This window comes from Nuphar pumila, chromosome 5, assembly GCF_984573655.1.
Source record: "Nuphar pumila chromosome 5, dmNupPumi1.hap1.1, whole genome shotgun sequence".
In the NCBI taxonomy this organism is placed as follows: domain Eukaryota; kingdom Viridiplantae; phylum Streptophyta; class Magnoliopsida; order Nymphaeales; family Nymphaeaceae; genus Nuphar; species Nuphar pumila.
Window position 1 is genome coordinate 8,569,092 of NC_143253.1, and position 25,555 is coordinate 8,594,646.

General features: G+C 40.1%; 1 protein-coding gene across 7 annotated transcripts in view; it reads right to left on the minus strand.

Moving 5' to 3' along the window:
• LOC149836674 (RNA helicase family protein) overlaps positions 1 to 25,555 on the minus strand; it is a 307,604-nt gene that overhangs the window by 224,032 nt on the left and 58,017 nt on the right. For all 7 annotated transcript variants that reach the window (XR_016431827.1, XM_090005515.1, XM_090005514.1 and 4 more), the window contains one exon: positions 20,225 to 20,325. Coding sequence is in view for 6 of the 7 variants with exons in the window: in XM_090005515.1 (XP_089861641.1) it covers positions 20,225 to 20,325 (101 nt within the window). In the remaining variant the exon portion in view is untranslated. The remainder of the gene's footprint in view (positions 1 to 20,224; positions 20,326 to 25,555) is intronic.

The following is a 25,555-nucleotide window of genomic DNA, read 5'->3' on the forward strand; positions in this document are numbered from 1 at the left end:
GTTCGAGCTTCATTAAGAATGTAAAGATTTTCGCATCCCTTTCCCTCAGCGAGCATCTGCTTCGTGTGAAAGCCCTTCACAAAAACAGAAGACAAAATCAAAGACACAAGAATTAATATCATGACACTCCAGAATTTATAAACCAAGGCCCCCGAGATGAAGATGTTGAATGTTGCCCTGACAAGGAATGCACATCAGGGACATCTGAGGACGCATGTTGGCAGTCACGTTTGCAGCCCATGGATTGCTTGTGGGATTGTGATGCACATTTAGCTGCCCAAAAGTAGTACCGTGTATCTGCATTGTGTGAACCAGCAACTAATCATGCGTATGTGCCAAATGATGCTTGTACATAATTCTGATGCACACCTACAAAAGGAGGAGGAGCCGCAGCTATAGCATGGAAGCGAGCTGGAATCGACAAAGTTGGTGCTCGATACGTGGGAACATAACGCCAACATTGGCTTGGAGTCCCCTCTTTTAATATCAGCAAACTCTGCCTTTAATTGATAAACTTTTGATATAGAAATTTGTTCATAACATGTGTGCAAAGTACCCCACAACTACCATCTTGACTTTGTTAAGGAATTCCAAAATATTAGAGTCCCCTCTTTTAAGATCAACAAACTCCGCCCTCAATTGATAAACTTTTGGTGTAGAAATTTGTTCATACCATGTGTGCAAAGTATCCCACAACTTCTTGGCAGAGACTCCAGAAGAAATATGCAAAAGAACTTCACGAGAAAGGGTGACTGAGATAAAAGAAACTACAGATTGATAATTCTTATGCCAAGAAACAAACTCTGGATTGTGAACCATGTACGTCAACCTCGAGCCTCCGACTTTCTTGCCTTCCTGTGACTTGTCCGTTTAGGGAACATTTATGAAGGCAGTGGGATCAACCCATCGAGGTGACCCATCAAATCATGGCTACAAAGAAAGGGAATGATTTGTTTCTTCCAAGTGATGAAATTGGAAAAATATAATTTTTCAGTAACTGGATGGCTGAGAAAGGAGGAGTTTGGTGGAGAGGAAGAAGCCATAAGGGTTTCTAGAGAGAGTAGAAATCAGAAAATAGGTGAAAGAGAAGGAAAAATACAAAATCATGACATCAATAACACGTGTGTTGTTAAAATGTAAAACATATAGATATAATAATAATATAAATATTATTAGTATATCTATATTTTTCTGTAATTTTATTTTATTTTTCTGTATTTTTTCTGTATTTATTTTTGTGTTTTTTAGTGTCTAGTTCTAATAGAACTAGACTAACCTTATGTAGTTAAGTTCCACTTGGAACTTAACTAGAAAGGCAACTGTTGGAATGGTCCAACGGTTACATTTCTAACTGTTGGACCATTCTAACGGCTACAAGGAGAGCTCCTTAAGAGCTCTCCTCTTCTTCCCTTTTTCAAACTTGTATATATAGGGGTGCAGCCCCTCTTGTAAAAGTATTCCAATGCTTCTTAAGCATTAGGTTCTCCAGCTTCAATAAAGAATATATTTTATTCTTTTTTTGTTTCCTTTTATACCCTTTTAAGGGTTATGCTTAAGTGTCCTTTTAAGACACTCTTTTTTAATGATTTTAGTTCGTGTTTTGAAGATCCTCATTTTATTTCATGGTATCAGAGCAAGGTTTCCTACGTTGTGAGAATTTCTTGCCTCATTTTCCGTGCCAAGCTTACAAAGGTGAATACTATAATGAACTATCGGAACTTTGGGGTGAATTGGTTATTTTAGAGCCAAAATGGCATTGTCCCGAGGACATTGAGCTCCGGCAAAAGCAACTTGACATGGAGTACTTTTATCAATTTGTAAATGGTCTAAGACCATAATTCGAGTCGACTAAGTCGGCCCTTCTTCATCGGGGAAAAGTTCCCTCTATTGTCGATACTATAGAGGAATTAACTATGGAGGAAAACAGAATCAAGAAGAATACTCCAAAGACTGAAGATGATTCTGTGCTAGCTGTATCTAGACCGGGGAATCATGTACGGTCTTATAGACCTCCTCATTTTAACCGACAAAGTGGTGACTATGACAAGAAAAATGTTATTTGCCATCATTGTCATGAACCTGGACACTACAGGCCACAATGTCCCAAGCTTAAGGAGTTGAGAGAGAAAAGAGATGCGATTGTTAGATCGGAGCCCAAAGATCAGGATGCACCAGTTTTCATGGCTCAACCAATGGAGATTCTTCAACCTCTCATCAAAGGAGCCTCCTCTTCATCTGAAGCTTCAACTGGCGCAGCTGCCTCATCTTTTTCCCATCCAGGTAACTTTCCTTGGCTCCTTGACTCTGATGCTTCTTTCCATATGACTCCAAATAATCAAAGTCTATCCGAATGTGTCAAAAATAAAACAAGTGTGTCAAAAGTTTTTACAGCTAATGGAACTTCTCTTGAAATAGAAGGAATAGGAAATTTTGAAAAAAATCATAAAACTAAAAAAAAATTTATCCCAGAAGTTAGATATATTCTCAAATTAAATTTAAATCTTTTATCTGTATCTCAAATATCTGATTATGGATGTAATATTTCCTTTTCTTCTCATGGTTGCTGGGTTCAAGATCGCCAGTCAGGAAAGCTGATTGGGGAAGGTCATAGAGAAGGAGGACTCTATTACATGGATTTTTTAGAAATGCCGAAGAATGCATTCTGTTATAACATTCAGAAAATTGAGTTGGAACTGTGGCATAAAAGACTTGGTCATCCACATATAGCCAAAATGTTAATATCTGCGAATTTTAAGGTTTTGGGCCCGGAATCCGTTACCCAGATCCAAAAGAATATATAATAAAAGATTTGGGTAATTGTAAAAACCGAAAAATGTTGCTACTAAATTTTTGTTTATCTTACAAAATATTTCAAAAAAAAATGCAAATTGGGCCTAGATCCACATTTCGGATCTAGGACCCATAAAGGGGCAATCAGGTATAAATAGTATCAACCAAAAGGAAATAAAAATAATAAAATAAAAAAATTTTATTATAAGGTTAATCTGGGGATCCACAGTTGGATCCATTTGGATCCAACTTGTGGATCCATATCATTAGGGTCGGCTTACGGGTCTCGAGTCCAGACCCGAGCCGAGCCCTGTGTAACAGGGCTTATAAGAGTAAGGGGCAACCCGATAAGGGTTGCCCGATAAATCTGAAACAAAAAAAAAAGAAGGGGGTTAGGGTTCTGAGAGAGAACCCTAACCGAAATCATAGAAAGGAAAGGGAGGAGGCTGGAAGCGCAGCCGCTGGAGGGAAGGGGGCTCCGATTTTGCCGAACCTTCCTCTTCAAAAGGAGGTCCCAAATGGGTCTCTTCTCCTGATTCGTTCATCTCTCTCTCTCTCTCTCTCTCTCTCTCTCTCTCTCTCGGTGTGCGCACGTCAGAGGAAGGAGCCCCACCACCGGCGAATATCCGGCCATCCGCAGGTGTCAAAGGCCCCTCGAGCATCTCCTTTCACGGCAGTTGGGAGGAGCGTCACCAGTCTGCACCCCTCTGCGACGTTCGTCTCCGGCCACCGGAAAACCACCGTAAGAGGTACGGGTCCCCTCTCGTGGAAATGAATGAGCAATCGAACCCCGGTTCGATTTTGTGCTCTTTTTCTTTGGATGGAAACAGAAGAAGGGATTTGGTGGTTTATTAAACCCAAGGGAGTAGGGTCGATTGTGTTGTTGAGTGGACTAAGTCTGTGCAGAACCTTGGTTCGGTGGGGTTACTGGTTATCGTAAAGAGGGCTTTTCTTTTACATGTATTGAATTTTTAAATCCCAATTCCTTTATCCTCTGCCCACCCCATTGGAGAGTGTTGGACAGTGTGTGATGGATGATTCGGCTTATGATTGCTGAAATCTAAGGTCGCCAAAATCCTTGTTGGTTCGGCTACATTCAGCTCTCTTTTAATAGACCAGTTCATTTGGTATAAGATTTGTGATTCGTAGTTCTGTACTGCCAATTCTAAAAAGGGGCGTGTTATTTTATCATCCTGCGTAGTTATATATATACTGTAATGATCTAAGTTGGCTGACTGGTATGCATAATATGGATTACTTGATCTGTGTTTTGATCTTGCATATTCTGTTGTTTCAAGAAGGCTGCAGTTTTATGCTTTGTTTTCAACGGCTGTCGGGGAAGAGATGGATAATAATGATTTATGATTTTTATGCGTACAAACTGAAAACCGGATTTGGTATGAAATTTGCTCACTCTAAATTTTGCTCGCTGGGTCTGGAAGATTAAATTGATCTATATTTTTTTTATCTGCTAGATTTGGACCATGTAACATGTATATTTTCATTCCACCAAGCTAGTTAAAATTCTACATGTTATGTTAATCCCTGTAAGTAGGAACACTGAACGCTTCTGTTTTACTTGGAAAAGGGCATGTGAGAGGTCCATTATGTGGAAGCAAGATTTACCTGTCTAGTGTTCAGGGTTGGGATAAAATCAGACCCTATGGTTTTCTTTTAAAATGGGATAGTTGTGGCAAACTAGTTGCTGCATAAGAAAATACCTACCTGGGTTTGACTGCTCCCTGTAGAAGAGTTGTGAGACATTAAAGAAATGTCATTCATTGAAAATGGGTTGTGGCATGTAGTCAAATCGACTGTTGAATGTCCTACAGCTGATAAAGAGCCTGGTAGCCATAAGGGTGTAGGAAGCAGAGTATCATTGAATGCAGTTTTTCTCACTCGGGTGTGTCGTGTGTGCAGGCATAAGATAGGGGTTGTCGGATGCCATAGAAAATATATATATATATATATATAAATACAAAATTTCCTAAAGGGGATTTTCTCTATGTTGTTTAGGTCTTGACAGCATACACAGGCCCAGACCGGGCCTGTGCATATGCTGTCAGACCCAGCCGACAAGGTCGGCTGCGCTGGATGTGTTTATTAAAAAAAAAAAGAAAAAAAAAGTATATATAATATATATATATAATTCCTGCCTCCCTCTTTGAGTGATATATATTGTTCGGTTTGACAGGAGGAGTGTGAGTTTTAACAGATGCACATTTTGATGGAAATGAGCAAAGTTATGAGTATACATGTAAACTGTACAGTCATGCTTCTATTGATGTCTCATTTAATATAAGTATGCGAAATTGCGGGGTCTATTCGCGTGCATATACTCGCAGGAGATATGTATTGGTGAATACCTATATGTGATGGAGGTAGTACACGTAGTGAGAATAAAAAAAAAGAAAAAAAATGGCATGCTTATAAATGGGGTTTATGGTTGCATGCTTTTGACACTTTGGCCTAGTTTTATAAATAAAACACTACTTTTGCTTTTGTTGTGATGCATTGATTGCCTAATGGATCATCACGGCCTGTAGAGCCGTGGACTTGGTTGTTTTTCTTATATGTTTAATAACATCACTCAAACCACACAAGTTGGTAGGGAACACTACTACACTGTTCCCGTTGTCCTCACGGGCTGGAGTCCCGTAAGGGTTCCCGCAAGGGGGGGATGTGGGTTTTCACTTTACCTTTGCATATGATGGTGCACACTTAAAGAATTGACTTTAATAAGAACAATGTAACTTATGTTCTGGGATCTTGCATCTGGAGAATGGAGATCTTAGAAGTCCAGTCTTGGGGAGACTGTGAGGATACAAAAACTCCGTGTGCTTAAATTTGGTCCCCTGAACCCGATATTGAGGTTCCTTCTCCTCGCCACGGTTTTAGGGATAGTCTGCCACTTTACCCGGGAGTGGTGTGTTAGTCACAGCTGTGAGGTTATGATACCAAGGAAGTGACACTTGTGGGCGTGGGTGTCCCCTGTGTCCCCGACATTAGATGTGGAGGTCTAATGTTCCGAAGGTGATTCGGTCGAGGGCTAAGTTGGAACCCAGTAATAAAATACAAATTGTGTGCTAATCTACCCTGGGAACCTAACTTGACCTCGAGGATTTTACCCGTTTGGTGTATCCACGGGCGATTAGAATTAAAAAGAAAAACTTAAATTATATGCATTTAATAGGGCATGCATATGGAAACATGAACTTAAATGAAAGAAAATAAGGTGTTCATACATTTCACATATATCATGCATAATTTTTCTATGCATTAGATCAGGCATGGTCTGTTTCTCTTCCCTGATATATGTTGTTGGATGGGTGATGGTTACTCTTTAATGTATGTAGAATACCCTGCTTACTCAAAGTGAATATCTGTTATTGATTAAAGTTTATGCGTACTTAAAAGATGTTGCATGAATGCTTAAGTTGGATTGAGTAGATGTAATAATTGACTTTCCTCAAGGAGAATTGCATAAAATTGTACTTGTGTTCTTTATGCTCATTTATTTTCATTAGAGGGATTTGTACGCAGAATCCTTTGGATTTCTGACCCCTCCTTTTAATGGTTTTTCACAGGAGCAGGAACTCAGTGAAGCGACTGGTGTCTGGGCAAGTCACGGGTGTTACGCACTTGCTGGATAAATCTTAGAGGGACATCATGGCTATACTTTTGTTTTCCTTTTTGGTTCATTTAATGGATGTTGCACTTTCAATAATTCATTATGCAAGTGTCTCTAGCCATGTTTATCAGTTTTTCAATAAATGAATAATGGTTTGATGTTGGTTTGGAAGATAAGTGTAAGCTCTATCGTGGTGTGTGGTTATCTAGCGGTGAGTGGAACTGTAAAGGCCCCAGGTCTCTAGAAATATTTTCACATCTAGAAAAAAAAAAATCCGCATTTTCGAGGGGATGAGTTGGGGTCGTTACAGTAATTGGGGTTTGGACCCACATTGGAGCCAACCAGATCCAATTTATGGATCCATTACCCGGATTCATGTGGATCTGACAGTTCACTGTCAACCTGGATCCATGTTAGGATGGATCCAACACTATAAAGCTGACCCGGATCCACGTTAGAGTGGATCCGGCATTGCGGGTCACGGTTCGGACCCAGACTCGGGCTTTGTTTTATAAAACACACGAAAACAAGAATCGTGCCTAGGGCATGATTCTTGCAAGATCGAAAGGGGAGGGGGAGGTTACAGAAAGCGTAACCGACTCAATCTTTCTCGGAGGGATAGAGATTTTTGGTTTGTTAAAGAGGGGAGTCTCGCCCTTCTTTCCCCCTGCTCTCATCTTCCTCTCACCCTCTTTCTCTCACGCTCTCTCTCGTTTTCGTGCGTGACTGCAAGGCCACTGGAACCGGCTCCATCACAGTCATTGCACGACCAGGGACGCACGACGCTACTGAGATCACGAGCAGCAGCGCCGGCCACCTCCTGTGCTCCTCCAGTCGCCGGAAAAAGGTAGGTTTTTGTATTTCCTTTTCTGTTGGTATTGATTGCATCTGGTTGTGATTGGGACGATCTAGTGAGAAAACCCTGTTATCGCACGATCGGGGTTTTCCAGATGGGGTTCATGTATGCTGAAAGATTCATGTGAGTAATCGGGCATTTCGACTGCCATGTTAGAGACCGGCAGGGTCATCGGCTGTCGAAAATCCCATTTTAATTGAATGGGGGTTTCGGTTTCTTTGAAACCCTGTGGAACCGACTACAGAAAAAAAAAACCAATCTTGGGGTGGGGGTTTCTTTTTGACGTATTGGATGACCCCAGGTTCTGGGACTTTCGATTCTGAGTATAGAGTCATCCAAGAAAATTGGGGGCATCCGATTCTTGGTGTCTAATAATCTCCGATTTGAGGATTTCCGATTCTTGACCCCAGAAATTGTGGGTTTCTGATGGGAGTATCGGGTAAGTTCAGATTTGGATTCTGATTCTTTTGGTTGAACAATCGTTGAGCATGTTCTTTTCAGCTTCTGTAAATATTTTTCTTTAAATCTTGATTTTAATTGTTGTTGAAAAGTGGTGAAGGTCTAGTTCGGTCACCAAGGGAGGGTTATTTCAGATTTGGATCATTTAGGGTTTATATTTATTTTGTTATATGTGTGTTGTGTCATCGGATGTAATAGCCGTTACATTCAGGGGTTAGCGATCTAACAATGGTCCAAGGTTACCACTGTGTAACTGGGCAATGACTTGTTGCATATACGTCGACTGTATCAGTCTGTATTTTGAAATTTAACATTTGACGTGAGTTCTGGCCTACAAATGTGTAATTTGATGAATTGAGGTAGAATAGGTTATAGTATGAATACTTATATAATCTGATTATACGAAAGAGAATTTCCATCACTAAAACTATATAAATTGTGTGAAAACTTCATCTATCCGATTAAAACCTATTAGGTGCTATATAAACCTGAACACTTGGTGGTACACTTGTGAAAAAAAATAATAGCATTCTTATGTTAGTTCTTGACATCCGAATGTTTTTGTTTCATTCTGACAAACTGAGCATCCTTATGTTAATTATTGATTAGCTGAATGTGTTCATTTGGACAAACCGAACATGATGATATGAATTCCCGATTAGCCGAATGTGTATGTTTCATTCTGAAAAGTATAGTTCATTTATATTAAATCCTGTTAACCGAGGCTGGTGTTTACTCATATTGAATATAAACAGGTTAGGTTAATTCCAGCAAGCAGATGGTAACTATTTCTTTTTTTTAAAACATGATAGATCTGGTCTAGATCTGGCAAGGTTGTAGTGGTTGATGGATATTCCCTTTTATCAAGTGTTTCAATTGCTTTTTGTCAGAAAACGTGTGATTTGAATTACTTGTATGCAACATGTTATCTGTGTTGAGGAATGAGGCGGTTATATTGGTTCCAAACATATGATGGTGCACTTAGCGACATATGAATATATGCTTTGCCTAATGGGCAATATGAATGGATTACCCGATGTGAGTACTTGGACTGTTAACTTGGGTGCAATGGAAATAAAGTTGTTGAGAAACTTTGGGTTTTTGGCATAGGTCACATACATAGGTTAATTCAATGTTAACAAATATATGTTGATAACTCTATCTGTTATTATATACATAGAGTTGAGTTTTTGAATATTTAATGGCACGTGTTAGCATGCATTATAGTCGGTAACATGTGAGGTATTTGAGGCCTATTAATATGTTATTGCAAAGTTGTTTTGGTACAGGTGTATGCATAATATGAATGTGTGCAGCCCTGAAATTTCAATTTCTAGATTCGGGTTATGTTCATGTGTGTGGATGTTAACGCATGAAAAGGTTTCATGTGCCTACATTGATGGGACATGTTTATTTATCGTGCATTTATGGATTTGTTTTGAGTACATGTGCATACCTGAAGTCGATGTGTGTTTAGCATGTAAAATCATGCATAAATGTTCTCATGTACTTATGAATTATGGATGAATGCATGTGTGTTAAGTGATTACATGAAAACACTTGCACATGGATGGTGAACACATGCATATGATTATGGTAACTCATGCATAGTGTTAAATTGGTTTGGATGGATGTGTATTTGGAGGCATGTTGACCTCATTGCATTAATTGCAAGTTGTTATTATTTTTGCATATGATGCATCGATGGTCTAAATGAATCATCACAGGTCTGGAGAGCCTTGAGCTTTGGTTTGCTCTTTCTTTAATTGTTTAAATGCATCGCAATAATCATATTTATATGATGGTTTTAATTGTGTTGTTCTATTGTTGCCACGGGTGGGAGGCCGTGAAGAGCTACGCATTGGTGATTTACGAGCTTATGTTGCATGTTGATTTGCAAGCCTATGATTAACTTTGCATGTTGGTTTGCAAATGTGATTTTATTGCTCTATATTTCATTGTTCGATGTGTTTCCACGGGTTGGAGTCTCATAATGGTTCTCGTAGGGGTTGATGTGAGCTTTTGCCTTGTTTTTGCATGTGGAAGTGCAAAATCAATAATTGGCTCTTAATAAAAAGATAATGAATAAGAACAGTGTAATATATGTTTTGAGATCATCCATTTGGAGAATGGAGATCTTAGAGTTTCGGTCTTGGGGAGACTGTGAGGATACAAAAACTTCGTGTGTGTAAATTTGGTCCCCTGAACCCGATATTGAAGTTCATTTTCCTAGCCACGGTTTTAGGGAGAGTCTGCCACTTTACCCAGGAGTAGTGTGTTGGTCACAGTTGTGAGTTTGTTTTTGTACCAAGGAAGTGGCACTTGTGAGGCGTGGGGTGTCTCTTGTGTCTCTGACATTATATGTGGAGGTCTAATGTTCCGAAGGTGATTCGGTCGAGGGCTAAGTTCGGAACCCAGTAATAAAATACAAATTATGTACTAAGCTACCCTGGAAACTTAACTTGACCTCGGGGATTGTACCCGTTTGGTGTACCCGCGGGCAACGGTAATTAAAAAGAAGAACTTAAATTGTATGCATTTAATAGGGCATGCATATGGAAAAGAAAGACCTTAAGGAAAGATAATAAAGGAATCATGTATTGCTCATAAATCGTGCATATTCATGTTATGCATTAGAACATGCATATGTTATCTGTTCCTTTAATTGTTATATGTTTGATGGATACATGTTTAACTTCTAATGCATGTTAAATGCCATGTTCTACTTTATTTGTAATTCATGGTATTGTTTAATGTTTCTTTATGCATAATGGATGTACCTTGTGGTATGAATGCGTACTTAAATTATGAATTGTCATAATTGCATTTCTCTGAATAATTGTGTGGATTCGTATTGTGGTTATGGGATATATAAATGTTGTTATTAATGTTACCTGTCAGTTAGCTTATGATAAATTGTTGACTGTCGTAGCATAGACCTTTACTTATTCTTGTATGTGCTGAAAATCATACATGACACTCATATCACATACTGGATTCATGATGTACCACATTAAAAGTTACGGATTTCCTACTTAGACAGTTGTAGTCTAATTCCTATAAATTTCAGGTGAAGAATTGGAGTTAGGAGTGGTTGCGGGATGAGACTTCGATCGAGATTTTGGATTTACTGTTCGAAGGATAGTGTGAGAACTCTGATCTTAATTTTTCATTGATATTGAAATGAAAAGAAAGTGTTGGTCTTGCTCCACCTGTAATGTTCTGGAATGCTTAGCCCTATGGTATGATTGGTTTCCGTTGTATTAAAAAAAATCTTCAAAAATTTGGGTTAAGATTTCGTAGCGTTACACAAAATCCAACATTTTTCAAATCTAAGAAAATTTTGTAACTCTGAATCATTTGATTGTAAAGATTGTATTCTTGACAAAATGAAAAGATTACCATTTCATAACAGAACTTTTATCTCTTCAAGACCACTTGAATTAGTACACTCGGATGTTTGTGGTCCTGCACCAGTAATTTCTAAATGAGGACTTGCTTATTACGTTATTATGGTTAAAAACAAGTGTCAAAATGATATTACTATTTTTCGCACAGATTCAGAAGAAGAATTTTTATCCACAGATTTAAAAATTATCTTAATTTACATGGCATCACACATCAAAGGTCATGTTCATACACACCTCAACAAAATCGGTTGGCAGAACGTAAACATCGCCATATTATGAAAACTACTAGGACTTTATTAATAGCAAATCAAGTCCCGAAAGAATTTTGGGCAGAAACTGCCTTAACTGCCACTTATCTGATTAATAGAATGTCATCCTCTTCTTTGCAAAATATAACTCCCATTGAAAAACTTATGAATGTTTCTCCAGATTACTCTAGACTGAGAATATTGTGATGCAAGTGTTTCATATTTACCGACAAAAATGATAAACCTTGTCCTCGTGCGATTCCCTGTGCCTTTTTAGGGTATGCTGAAAATCAAAAAGGTTATAGATGTTTTGACCTAAAAAATAATAGATTATGTGTAACGCCCCAAAATCGTGGACTTGAAACCTTTTATGAAAAAGGTTGAAAGCTTTGAAATCAATCATTTATCAGAGTTTAAAACAGAAGTTCAGCGGAAGATCAGGTTCAAAACAACAAGTCCTTAGACCTTGGGCACATTACAACCAAAAGCAGATTCCCCCTTACAAACCGATTTGCAGTTCAAATATATATTTTATTGAAATGAAAAGAAGAACCACGTTTTGGTAATACAGTTTTAGAAATCCAGAGTTAAAATCAGGAGAGATGCTTTCAAGAAACCTCATACCACATCCATTAAAAGTATCCCCAGGAGTGCAACGTCAGAAAAGGGCATTGCCTTGAATGCATCGTGCCATCGCAAGCTGTCTCAACCTGTTCACCACCTGCCCATGAAAATGGGTCAGTCTCACAACAGACTAGTAGGGGTGCAAAGGACAAGAAAGAGCAAAAGCTGCAATAAGTAAGATAAACGCTAGCTAAAGCAGGAACAAGCAAGACTAACAAATCTAATCAAACATGCTATAGAATAAGCAAGGCTCTAGTAAGGCAAACAGCTACGTACAAGAGCAATAAGGATTATAGTGCTAAACAAGCAACTATAGCAATCCCACAGATATAATAGGTGAAGAGTAACTAACTCTATTTACCAGTCAAGCAAAGCATTTGCATAAGACAGGTATTCATAACAACACTCGTAATACATACAAGTACCATTATATGGTTCAGTCTATCGGCCCGCAGCTATGATAGGCAAACATGTGGCAGTTATATCACAATATGCAACAACTAGCATAATGCTAGTATTATAAGTAATTGACTAGTATGAGAAGCTAGTCATTACTTAGCAGAACTGCGCAAGCAGTTTAACCAACAAGGGTAATGCCTTGGCAGGCGTACCCAGCTCAACGAGTAGCATACCTAACTACCGAGCTAACAAGCAAGCAAGCAATGCACGTCACAATATGCGTATCTCATGATCATGTGTATGAGTTATATCTTGTCTCATTACTGAGCAGGCCGTTGTGGGTACCCACAAGGCAAAACGTAGAAACAACCGAGATCGATTCGGGGGTCCATTATGCTATGTATTTTCTTATACCCCGAATGACTGACTAAGTCCGCTTCCTAAGGGGACGGTCTGTGACCAAGAGAGTAAATCTCCAAAGGCAAACAAAGGCCCAATGGATGCACATCCGTACTTCTGCAGAAGTGGCCCAAAGGATTTCCCTAACCTCCGATGACTGGGGAAGATCGGATCTTTGCCCGAGATTGCCATTAATGACTGTCCATCGAAGTTTTGTACCATCCATCCTCTCTCTTGATGAACCGTCCCGAATGAGCACGACGGAGGGTTTCTTAACTGCCATCTCATTCTCATGCTCTGGTCTTTCAACCCAATCGAGCATCTTGCCTGTGAAGGCGCATGATTATTATTTAGGTGAGTTATACGCACCATTGCGCGTTCGAGGCAAGCACACAATTCTCACCCTACTCACCACAGTACGCATCGTACATATTCAAAAGTATAATCACGATGAAAGGGGGGTCAATCCCCAGTGAGGGTAGAAATATCACTCTTGTGATCTCAAACACATGTCATTGCATGTTCGAGGCAGACATAGACCTCTCATCCTACTCATCGTAGTACGCAACGTACCTGTTCAAAAGTACAACCACGATGAGAGGGGTGTGGATCTCTCGCAGGAAATCCCAATGCTTCTACTTTATAGAAGCCTACAGTGAACTCATTTCAGTTCCAACTGATCGTGCTCGAATCCTATAGACAATCGCGAGCAATCTGCCTATTAGGCGAAAACAATATAACAGGATTAGCTTAATGTGTCAATACACGTTTAGAGGTTTCTATAGACCTCTCGTCCTACTCTTCGTAGTCCAAACATATCGTACGTGACTAAGGGTACTACTACAAGAGAAGGAACATGGATCCTTTGTAAGAGATCTAACAATACCTTCACGAAGGAGGAAAAGCGATACAATCTTGGTTGAACCAGAAAGCCTAAAAACTAGGTCTCGTATCAGAGGTGAGGTAACACCGATCTAGTGATGGCGCAAATACCTCGCTAGGATCCCCGCCCTACTCGTGCACAGGATCCTAAACAAGGTTATCTGAGTCGTATCGGATAGCCGAACTGAGGTTGTAACACATCTATCCCAAATGCATCGATTTGGGAGGTTCGGCCGCTACCTCTGCTATAAAAGCTATACATCTTGGAAATAGGTTTGCACCTAATACAATGTCTTTGGAGAACCGAAGTGAATAAGTGTGTGTCGTGGCTTGTAAGACAAGTGAAACGATATACACTATACATTCGAAGCTGCACTCAGGGAGTGCAAGCTGACAAGAGGCAAACTCATGCAAATACTAATACAAAGGCAAAACGAGGGACAAGACTCGGTGGGCGAAGCCGCACCGCGAGGGTAGAACGCTAAAGCTCCACACGAGGTATGAGATCATACCTCGATCATCGTAACGCACAAGTAGGCAACTACGCAAGCAACTCGTGAGGTATGAGATCCTATACTAACTACGCAAGTGTAAAGGACGACTCACGAGGCATGGGGTTGCACCTCGATAACGATAAGCAAGAGAGAAAGCATACGACAGAGATAAGAATACATGCATGAGCAAGGCAACAGCAAGGTAAGGACGAATACAAGCAAAAGGCAAGTGCAAGAGCAAGCACGACAGTACAAGAAAGTAAAGCACGAAGAGTAAAACGAGAAGCAAAGGCCATGGCGCATAAAGCGCGGGGCAACAAGTAATTGCAGGAAGTAAGGTGCAAGAACGTAAAGGAGGACTAGTCATCCTGGAGAACAAGGCAAACATAAGCAAGTAAATGCCAGGGCGCAAAGCGCGGGGCAGCAGGAAAGTAAAGTGCGAGAAAGTAAAGAGGACAAGAATCGCGAAACTACGTCCTTGAATTAAAAGACATGAAATGTAAAGACAAATGGAAAGCCTAGGCACATATAGCGCGACGGCGACAGAAAGGAAAGTAAAGAGGACAAGGATCGCGAAACCGCGTCCTTGAAGGTAAAGACATATGTATATATATTATACGTATACATATATCGTCTTCTTTTAGTTATCTTTCTTATTTTAGCATTTATCAGTTCATTGTCCTTTCACGCAAAAATCACCTACCTTAAGGGGTTGCGATCCTCGTACGCATGCAGCGTAGGCAAACGAGAGCTCAAGCCACAGAGGGAGAGCTGGATACACCGTTCAACCTGGAGAGCTTAGATCGTTAGCATAAGCCGAATATACACAAGCAACAAGGCAGCAAGGCTCCCTGCCTGCAGAAGGCAGATGCAGGAACTCTGCATCCTGCAGACAAGGGTGCCAGAGGCAGGGGCCTCAGCCCTGCTTGGCAACAGTAGCAGAGGCAGGGAGCAAGAGCTCCCTGTCTGCCAGGCACAAAGAAAGGCAGGGGAGGGAGCGGAGGCTCCCTGCCACACCTGCCACAACAAGGCAGGGGGGAAACACCCCCTGTCAGAACACGAGACAGAGGCGCAGCCCCCGGCCGGCAGCAAGAACAAGGCAAGGGGTCAAAGCCCCTTGCCAGAGAACAGCAGAGATGCAGGGGGCAAGCCCCTGCTCGAAAACAAGAAAGCAGGGGGGCTTCGCCCCCTGCTGGCACAACGCAGGAGGCAGGACAGAACCCCCTGCCGAGGAGCAACAGAGGGTGCAGGGGGGCTCTGCCCCCTGCTGGGGAAACAACAGAAGGCAGGGGGGCCCTCGCCCCCTGCCGGCAAACAAAAGACAGGGGGGGCAAAGCCCCCTGCCGAGAGGCACCACCAAGGCAGGGGTACCCCTCCCCCTACCGAGAACCAACAAAAGAGCAGGGGGGCTCAGTCCCCCTACTGACCCACTGTAAAAAGGCAGGGGGGGGGGGGGGGGTAACCCCCTGCCGACAAGAGGCGACAGGGGGCTCAGCCCCCTGTCGACCAACAGCAAAAAGGAAGAGGGGGTAACCCCCTACCAAAACAAGAGGCGACAGGGGCTCAGCCCCCCTGTCGACCAACCGCAAAAAGGCAAGGGGGTAACCCCCTGCCAAAACAAGAGGCGACAGGGGCTCAGCCCCCCTGTCGACCAACTGCAAAAAGGCAGGGGGGTAACCCCCTGCCAAGCAAGAGGCGACAGGGGGCTCAACCCCCCTGTCGACCAACAGCAAAAAGGGAAAAGGTGACAGGGGGCGGAACCCCCTGCCAAGAAGAGCCAACAACAGGGGGCTCAGCCCCCCGTCGACCAAAAACAAAGGGAGGCAAGGGGGGGTTTAGCCCCCTGCCAACAAGCAATGATGACAGGGGGCTCAACCCCCCTGTCGATCCACCCAGCACAAATGAGAAAGGGAGAGGAGGGTTATACCTCCGAAGACCGCAACGACGGGGGAGGAGCTGAGTGGAAACGAGTGGCGAATCGCCGGCGCTCGGCGACTGCAGGGAGGAACGCAGGTCGTCGTCGGCTGAGGATGCCGACTGCGAATCATCGGCGGCTGAATGGGGGAAAGAGGCCTCACGGGAGCAGAACAAGGGGGATCGGGGGCTCACCGGAGCTCCGACGAGGCCTGCTGCAAGTAAAGATCGCCGTCGATGGCCGAGGATCGCCGACGGAACTCTCGGGCTCACTAGCGACAGGAGGCTGGTGGCGACGCTAGCTGGCGGCGAAAGGGGAGGAAGCGAAGAGGTGGTCGGGCGTTGTCACGCGCCGGCGTGTCTGATCGCCGGCGGCAACGGCGTGAGGGAGACGGCGCAAAGGGGAACGGAGCAGAGATCGAGCGAGGAGAGAGAAGGGGTGAGGGGTTCTGCCCCTCGCCCGAGACGCCTGTGACTTATTAAAGTCACAGGCTTCTCGAACGATCGAGAAGCCGGGTCCGAGTTCGGGCTCGGGTCAAACTCAGATCCGGGTCCGAAACGGCAGACCGACCGTGACACGTGTCCGACACGTGCAGGGCATGTGTCTGACACGTGTCCGACACGGTTTTTTTTTTTTCACGGGCTTTACATTATGTGTCTAGAAATGTTTCCTTTCTCGAAAAGGAGAGCTTCTTTGATTTTGAAAAAACAAAGAAAGTTATTGAGTACTCTTTTTGGTTAGATCTGACATCAAAATCTGATGAATATGATCTTGACTATAACTTTGATAATGATCAAGGAATTATTGATCTTGATCATAATGTTGACAACGAAGAAGTTCATAGAGACTAATATACAGTATTCCAAATGACGAGAGCCTAATCTTCCATGTGCACTTGAAAGATATTTTGACATTCCAACTAGACGGTCATCCCGAGTCTCGAGGCCTCCAGGAAAGTTTGTGTCATACGAGTCCTTCTCACCTACGTATAGGGCAGTTATTACATTAATTCACTCATATGAAGAACCATCTACATATCTTCAAGCAAAAAATGATGTCAAATGGATAGAAGTCATGAAAGCTGAATTAGATGCACTCGAAAAGGCTTCTACATGAAATATTCAAGATCTTCCTCCAGGCAAGAAAACTATAGGATGTCGTTGGGTTTATAAAATTAAAACCAAGAGCGATGGCACTCTTGAAAGATATAAACCCTGATTAGTAGTCAAAGGGTATGCCCAAGAATATGGCATTGATTATGAAGAAACCTTTGCTCCGGTGGCTCGTATGACTACTGTCCGAACCTTAATTGCCTTAGCTTCTATCAAAAAATGATTCATCTTCCAAATGGATGTCAAAAATGCATTTCTAAATGGAAAGCTAGTTGAAGAAGTATACATAGAACCCCCTCCAGGTCTCAATATTCCTAAGGGTAAAAACCTTCGCTTAGAAAAAGCCCTTTATGGACTTAAACAAGCACCAAAAGCTTGGTATGATAGGTTTAGTCGTGTTATGATTGATATTGGGTTTCAATTTTGTTTAACTGACACTGTTTTGTTTATTAAGAATTCTGATGCAGGAATCATTGTGCTTCTTCTCTATGTGGATGATATGATCATCACCAGAAGTGATAAAGAGGGAGTTGAAATGATCAAAACACTTCTTAAATCTCACTTTGAAATGACTGATTTAGGCTTATTGAGATATTTTTTAGGCATTGAAGTTGCCTATTCCCCTAGAGGATACTTATTGTCCCAAACTAAATTTGCTTTTGACATTGTTTTCAGGTCTAGTATTAGTGATGACAAGAAAGTAGACACTCCAGAAGTTGTCAATGTTAAAATAAAGGTTGATGATGGAGAACTTATTGCAGATCCTACCCATTACAGACAGTTTGTCGGGGCACTTTCCTATTTATCCATTACCAGACCAGACATAGCACATGTTGTTCACACAGCAAGTCAGTTTCAGCACGCTCCCACCTCTGTTCATATGGGAGCAGTCATGCGTATTATCAGATATATCCAGACCTTTTTTTCACGGGGACGTTTCTTGTCTTCCTCCTCTCTTGATTTAATTGCATATACTGATGCTGATTGGGGAGGTGATCCCAATAACAGACACTCAACCACTAGTTTTTGTGTCTTCTTAGGTGAATCATTAATCTCGTGGAGGTGCAAAAAGCAACAGAAGGTCTCTCTATCATCCACCACGGCCATGGAAGTAGTTTGGCTCCGACGTCTGCTTGCTGACATGGGAGCTGAAGCAACAAAAGTTTCACAAATGTGTTGTGACAACAAAAGTGTGATCTACATTGCAAGTAACAGAACATTCCACGAACGCACCAAACACATCGAAATAGATTGTCATTACGTCAGAGAGAAATATCTACATGGGACAATTGATCTGCCATATGTTACTTCAGAATATCAGTTAGCAGATTTATTTACAAAGCTTCTCGCTGCTCCTCGTTTTCACTTCCTCTTAGACAAACTTTCGCTCATTGTACCGTAAGTTTGAGGGGGAGTGTTAAAATGTAAAACATATAGATATAATAATAATATAAATATTATTATTATATCTATATTTTTCTGTAATTTTATTTTATTTTTCTGTATTTATTTTTGTGTTTTTTAGTGTCTAGTTCTAATAGAACTAGACTAACCTTATGTAGTTAAGTTCCACTTGGAACTTAACTAGAAAGGTAACTGTTGGAATGTTCCAACGGTTACATTTCTAACTGTTGGACCATTCCAACGGCTACAAGGAGAGCTCCTTCTTCCCTTTTTCAAACTTGTATATATAGGGGTGCAGCCCCACTTGTAAAAGTACTCTAATGCTTCTTAAGCATTAGGTTCTCCAGCTTCAATAAAGAATATATTTTATTCTTTTTTTGTTTCCTTTTATACCCTTTTAAGGGTTACGCTTAAGTGTCCTTTTAAGACACTCTTTCTTACGGATCTTAGTTCGTGTTTTGAAGATCCTCATTTCATTTCATGTGTCACCCAAAGTTTTTTTTTATTGGGGTGGGGGAGGGGGCATTTCATCTAATCAGAAAGACAAAAAGAGATGACCAGAGACATGCACAATCTCTGGTACTTGATGTGTCTCATCCTCTTGTTTTTTTTAAAGGACATCAATCTAACATTTTAACGAAAAAAAAAATTGAATAGGGCTGCAGTAAAAGGGGCAGAATATAGATGATAATGAAAGGATGCAGTAATACAATACTAAAGAAAAGATTGAGATTCAGAAATTTAGGATTTAAAAGAGAAAAAGAATTGAGAGATTTTGAATGACTAGGGATATTAGGAATATTTGAAAGAGGGCTAGATGAAGAAAAGCAAGAAAAGGAATCTTATAAGAAAGGAAGAGAGGAGATTGCAGCCGCAGTCCAATGAAGCCTACCTCTTTGATTGCTCTGATACCATGTGAAGAACTGCCCTGAAACATGTGCCCTGTTGGAAGTGCAGCTGTGGAACAGGAAGCATTAGAGAGATAAAGAGAGGAAGACTTGGAGTAAAAGAGACGTCCCAACAGCTCTCCTTAGGACTGGCGTCTAGTATATATATTAATATTACAGATAAATTACAAAACTGCCCTTTAAGTGATAAACACATGACGTCTTTTACAAAAAAGCAGATCTGAAATTGGGTCTGGATTTCAGGTCCTAGACCCATATTCTTAACAGTTCCATCATAGAAAAAAAAAAGTGGACTAAGAAAAGGGAGAAGGATGGGCTAAAGATTTTGGTATGGATGGTTTAAGTCCTACATGGTGTCCCATTGGTTGTTGAAAGAAACCATCCATATTTCCAAGATAAACTATCCATCTTACTACTCGCCTAAAAACAAATTATAGTCTGCATGGAAGTTAGATGGCCTAAGAAGGATCGTGGTATGGTCGTAGATATACTTATTGTTGAGTCCACTCTATTATACCCTCTGGATTGGGACTACCCACTTGACATGGTTTTCAAGGATGCCTGCTTGTCACCGATCATCCCTATAAGGTTTCTTCATTTTAGTATTTCATTTGCTTGGTTCCAGAAAAACAAAGATGTATATTTGAAAGTAAAGTTGAAGTTCCTTTATTCAAAATGGGGTACTGATTTTACCGAGCATTTTCAAGACGAACTTGATAACCAACCAAAGAATCGTTTGATCCAGGTAAATGCTCACATAACTCATTTGCAACCCTTTCAGCAACTGATATTGCCTGCACAGAATATAATAACTTACAATGCCCAATTAATGCAAAAGCTAGAAAGGTTAGTAACAACAGTTTAAGGAAAATACATGTATATATCAGCAGGAAGGATGCTTTCATGATAGAGAATAGCCCTTTTAATATATATAACAAAGAACCTACCAAATAGAACATCTTCTATTTGAAACAACAAGTGCCCGCACAGGCTCTAATAGGTTAAAAGTAACAAATGTCTATAACAAATACTTCTGACAGCGATGGTAACTGTCAGATAAAGAGGTTGTTCTCATAAATTTTTTGTGTACCAAATGAATGGCAGCTTCAATAAATTGTTGTCTTCAGGTAACATGTTAAAAGCATGATCATGTGCTAGCTGACAAGTTGGTGAAGAATGAGGCCATCCAGATTGTGTACAAATATTTCTCACTATGGAAGCAATAAAAAATGTGGGATATATCTTAGCCCAATTCTAACACTGCCTATGTTACTAATCTCAAAACTGGAGTGGATGATAAACCCATATTGAGTTGGGGTAGGCAGCATAATAACAACCAGTGTATTTTCATTACACGCATAGGTATTTTGAGACCCTTTGGAGCAATACGCTTTCAGGCACATTACATGGACATTAACACCCACTGCCTGACTGCTAGCAAAAGCAGGTAGCTAGCACATGCACGATGATATTTTAATGTACAAACACAAGTGATTCATATTGTCTGCATATGCATGTACAATTGTGCTTCCTGCCCAAGCTAGCAGGCAATGAATGAAGACCACGACAAACATGCTGCTATTTCCACTAGCTGGCCTAGAAAGCAGCTATGGATCATAAATACGACCAGGCAATGAATGTAGACCATGACAAACATGCTACCATTTCCACTAGCTGGCCTAGATAGTAGCTATGGATCATAAATATGACCCTGTAGACACATGATTCTGATGATTGCACAAATACACATGCATGTTGACTATTAACATTGCAAGAAACTCATATGCAGTTCATGAACAAAAAATAGAATCACCACTCTATGCACTCCATGAGCATCCCTATTTTACTCTTAGTCTAATTATTTGACCTTGCATACCAACCACGCTTCTAACCTTTCTCAACTCTATCTTGCACAGAGCTTTCAATCTTTTGTTTATTGTTCTACTAATATTGACTTGTCAACTTCTTAATCTTATTTCCCGTTTCTATGCTATCTAGTCCAGTTATTCAGGTTGGGTAGTGAGGTCATAATTGTGAATAGATTTTATCTCCAGATTGTAATTGACCAACTTAGAAAATGGTGCACAATACATTCTCTTTTCACCTTAAAAAAAATAAAATCCAAAACAGCGAGACCCAAACTGTGTAGCGACAACAGTCATATTTATGACTGGAACAAATCAAACCACAGGCTCTGTCATATCAGATGTGAACCTGAACAAGCTTATATGAATCAATTACATAGACAAGCACAAATCAGGTCCACATCCAACCCATTTGCGAACTTTTCGGTAAAAGTAAACAATTGATTAGCATCCAATCCACCATGCTTCTCAAATTCGTATAGTCCACTTCATATCATGCTCTCCATGTAATGAAATGAGCAGAAGATAAATACAAGACAACTAAGGGCATACAAAAGCGCAATTCAATGTGCACAATCACGTCCACTAGGGACAATACAAAAAGCATACAAGGGCTTACAACAAATATTAAAAAGTATAGGATTTTATTGATAATATACTTAGCAAAAAGCATAACAAGAATGAGGACAATGTGTCCCCATTTATACACAAAATCATGAGAGACAAGAGGCCTCGGGAGCTCCCACAGAGTTGTTGGGAGGTATCCCAATGACTCTATGGCACTTTACCATAGAGCCCCTCAATACAAAAGAAATTACAATAATAAGAAAATAAAAAATAAAATTAACTAAATTGTCCCTATACGACAAACCTAGTTACAAGTGAAATGACCAAAATGCCCTTGTTGGGCTTTACTTATTACAATAAAGAAATATATATATTCTTTATATTGAGAATATATATATAGAGATATACTTTAACACCCCTCATCAAACTTACGGTGTAAACACCGAAAGTTTGTTAAGAAGAAAGATGAAACAAAGTGCAGAGAGCGATTTAGTGAAGAAGTCTGCAAACTGGTACTCAGATGTAATATATGGTAACTCGATAACTCCTCTCAAATATTAATCCGGCACATAAAGGCGGTTAATCTCAATGTGCTTGGTGCGCTCATGGAAGGTGTGATTGCTCACCATGTAAATAGCACTTTTGTTGTCGTGATACATCTTCGAAGGTTTGGAGATGACTATTCTCATATCTCTAACAAGATTCCTTAGCCATACAAGTTCCATGGTTGTTGTAGTCATAGTCCTATATTCAGCTTCGGTAGATGACAGTGAAACATTTTATTGCTTCTTGCACCTCTACGAAATCAAAAAGTACCTTAGAAAAACACAAAAATCAATCGTTGACACCCTATCATTGGGATTTCCTCCCCAATTGGCATCAGTATAAGCATGTAAATCTAAAGATGGGGATGAGGATAATAAAAACCCTTTATTTATAGAATTCTTTATATATCTCACAATTCATAACACAACGCTCATGTGTATAGTGGTTGGAGCATGCTAGAACTGACTAACAAAGTGGACAACGTGAGCTATGTATGGTCTGGTGCTAGTCAAATAAGTGAGTGACCCAATCAATTGTCTACATGGAGTAGGATCTTCCATAAGTGTCCTATCTTCAAATCTTAGTTTTACATTGACAACTTCAGGAGTCGCCACTTTCTTGTCATCTAAAATCTCAGACTTAGCACAAATATCAGCAAAAAACTTCATTTGAGAGACAATATAGCCCCTGAGAGAGTAGGCGACTTCAATACCTAAAAAATATCTTAAAAATCTCAAATCAAACATATCAATTTTTTCTTTCAAAACATTTTTAATTTCATTAACACCTTCTTCATCATTCTCTGTTATTATCAAGTCATCCACATAAAGTAGGAGAATAACAACATTAGTACATGTGTTTTTGACAAAAAGAGCGGTCTCAGTATAATAAAAATGAAAACCCAAATGAGTCATAACATTAATAAATCTATCACATCAGGCTTTAGGAGCGTTTTTAGACCATACAAGGTCTTTCTAAGTATAAGGTTTTTTCATTTATCAATACCAAAGCCCGGCGGAGGGTCCATATAAACTTCCTTATTTAATGCTCCATTGAAAAAGGCATTTTTGACAAGTTGTATGGAAGCAACTGCTACGAGGATCCTAACACTAGTCATCCTAGCTACAGGTGCAAATGTTTTTTCGTAGTCAATCCCGTATTCTTGGGAATAACCTTTGGCTACTAGCATTGCCTTATATTTCTCTAGAGTTCCATCACTCTTGGTTTTAACCTTGAATACCCGTCTACAACCTATGGTTTTCTTCCCTATCTAATTCTACTTTCATAGCCTCAATCCAATGAGAGAAATTTTTAGCTTTATTATAATTAGATGGTTTCATGATAAGAATGTAGTGCTATTAAGCAAGCTCTATAGTTTGGGGACAAGGAGTCATAAGACACAAACCTATTGGGTGGAATAGAAGTACGACTGGACCTTCTAAGACCTGATTCTTATATAGGAGAATCATGATCAATCTCTAAATTACTATATAAGGTCTCTTCTTTGGGAGAGAAATACTTTTCTAATGCATTTTAAGAGTTTCTTTGCTCACGTCAGGTATAAACACGTATATCTTTAGTAGGTCTTTCATCAACTATATCACTATCTTTATAACTCTCTCAAGGTTCTATACTTTCATCACTAGGATGATTATCATTAACATCTTCATTATTCAAAGACTTATCATAATTAAAATCATCATTTCTTGGAGAAAGATCAAATAAAAAAGTATAGTCTACATCTTTTCTATTGCTTTTATCCTATGTCACATGGGTGCGGGTGCGGGTGCGGGTGCGACACGGGTGCGGCGCAATTTCAAAAATTTTGGACACGGGGACTCGGCTATATATATATTAAAAAAAAAATTTAAAAAAAAAAAAATATATATATATATATATATATATATATAAGACTCGGTCAAAGTTGTGCCCATTAGGGGACAGGTGATGAGTTGTGAAGGCATTCTGTACACTTTCTTCATACACTTTCTTTATACAGGAATAATTCACTTTTGGGCACTTTCTTCATACACTGTAATAATTCACTTTCTTCGTACAGGAAAAAACCACAAAAACTTGAGTTGTGCCCATTCTGTACTTAACACTTAAAAGTGTACAGGTTTTTTAGTTGTGATGGGTTTTTTTCCTTACAGCTGTAGCCCAGAAAATTTAAAAAAAAAATTCAAAAAAAAAAAATCCAAAAAATGGACCAAAATGACCCTGGGTGCGTTGACCACACCCAGGGTCGGGTTGACCGAGTCCGAGCCGCACCCGTGTCGGTGCGTGTCGGCGCGGGTGCGGTGACCTTGGAGCCGAGTCCGTGTGACATAGCTTTTATCAAAACCATTTTCATTTTCTAAGAAAGTCACATCTTTAGAGACAAAGTTTGTTCTTTTTGAAATCAAAACATCTATAGCCCTTGTGTTTTTCCCCATATCCAATAAAAACACATTTAATGGTTTTTGGAGATAATTTATCTCTTTTGTGTAGGAGTACAAAACATTTACAACCAAAAAATCATAATCTTTTGAAGTCGGGTATCATCTTAAACAAATTTTCACAAGGAGAAATATTTTGTAAAGAAGATGATGACATTCAATTTATCAAATAAATTAAACTTAGGACGACTTCAGACCAAAAAGGTTTTGGAATATTTTTAGACATAAGAAGGGTTCTAGCGGTTTCCATAATATGTTTATGTTTTCTTTCTGCTAACCGATTTTGATGAGGAGTTCTAGGACAAGATCTTTGATGGACAATTCTATTTTATTAGTTATTAATAAAATCCTATTCGTTTACTTGTTGGTGTTGCCCTTTGTAGGAACTTTGTATTGTCTCATAGTAGACTTTTGCTTATGCACTTTTGTGCTTGAATTGTGCCTTTGTAACTGTCCACTCTTGGACTTGTCTGTGCTTTTGCACTTTGCTCTTGTAATTTTGCATACTTCATTATAGTAAAATCATCAATAAATGTAATATGAATAACCTTCTTTTGATATGATCGGAGAAGGACCCCAAACATCCGAATGCACTAACTCAAAGGGTC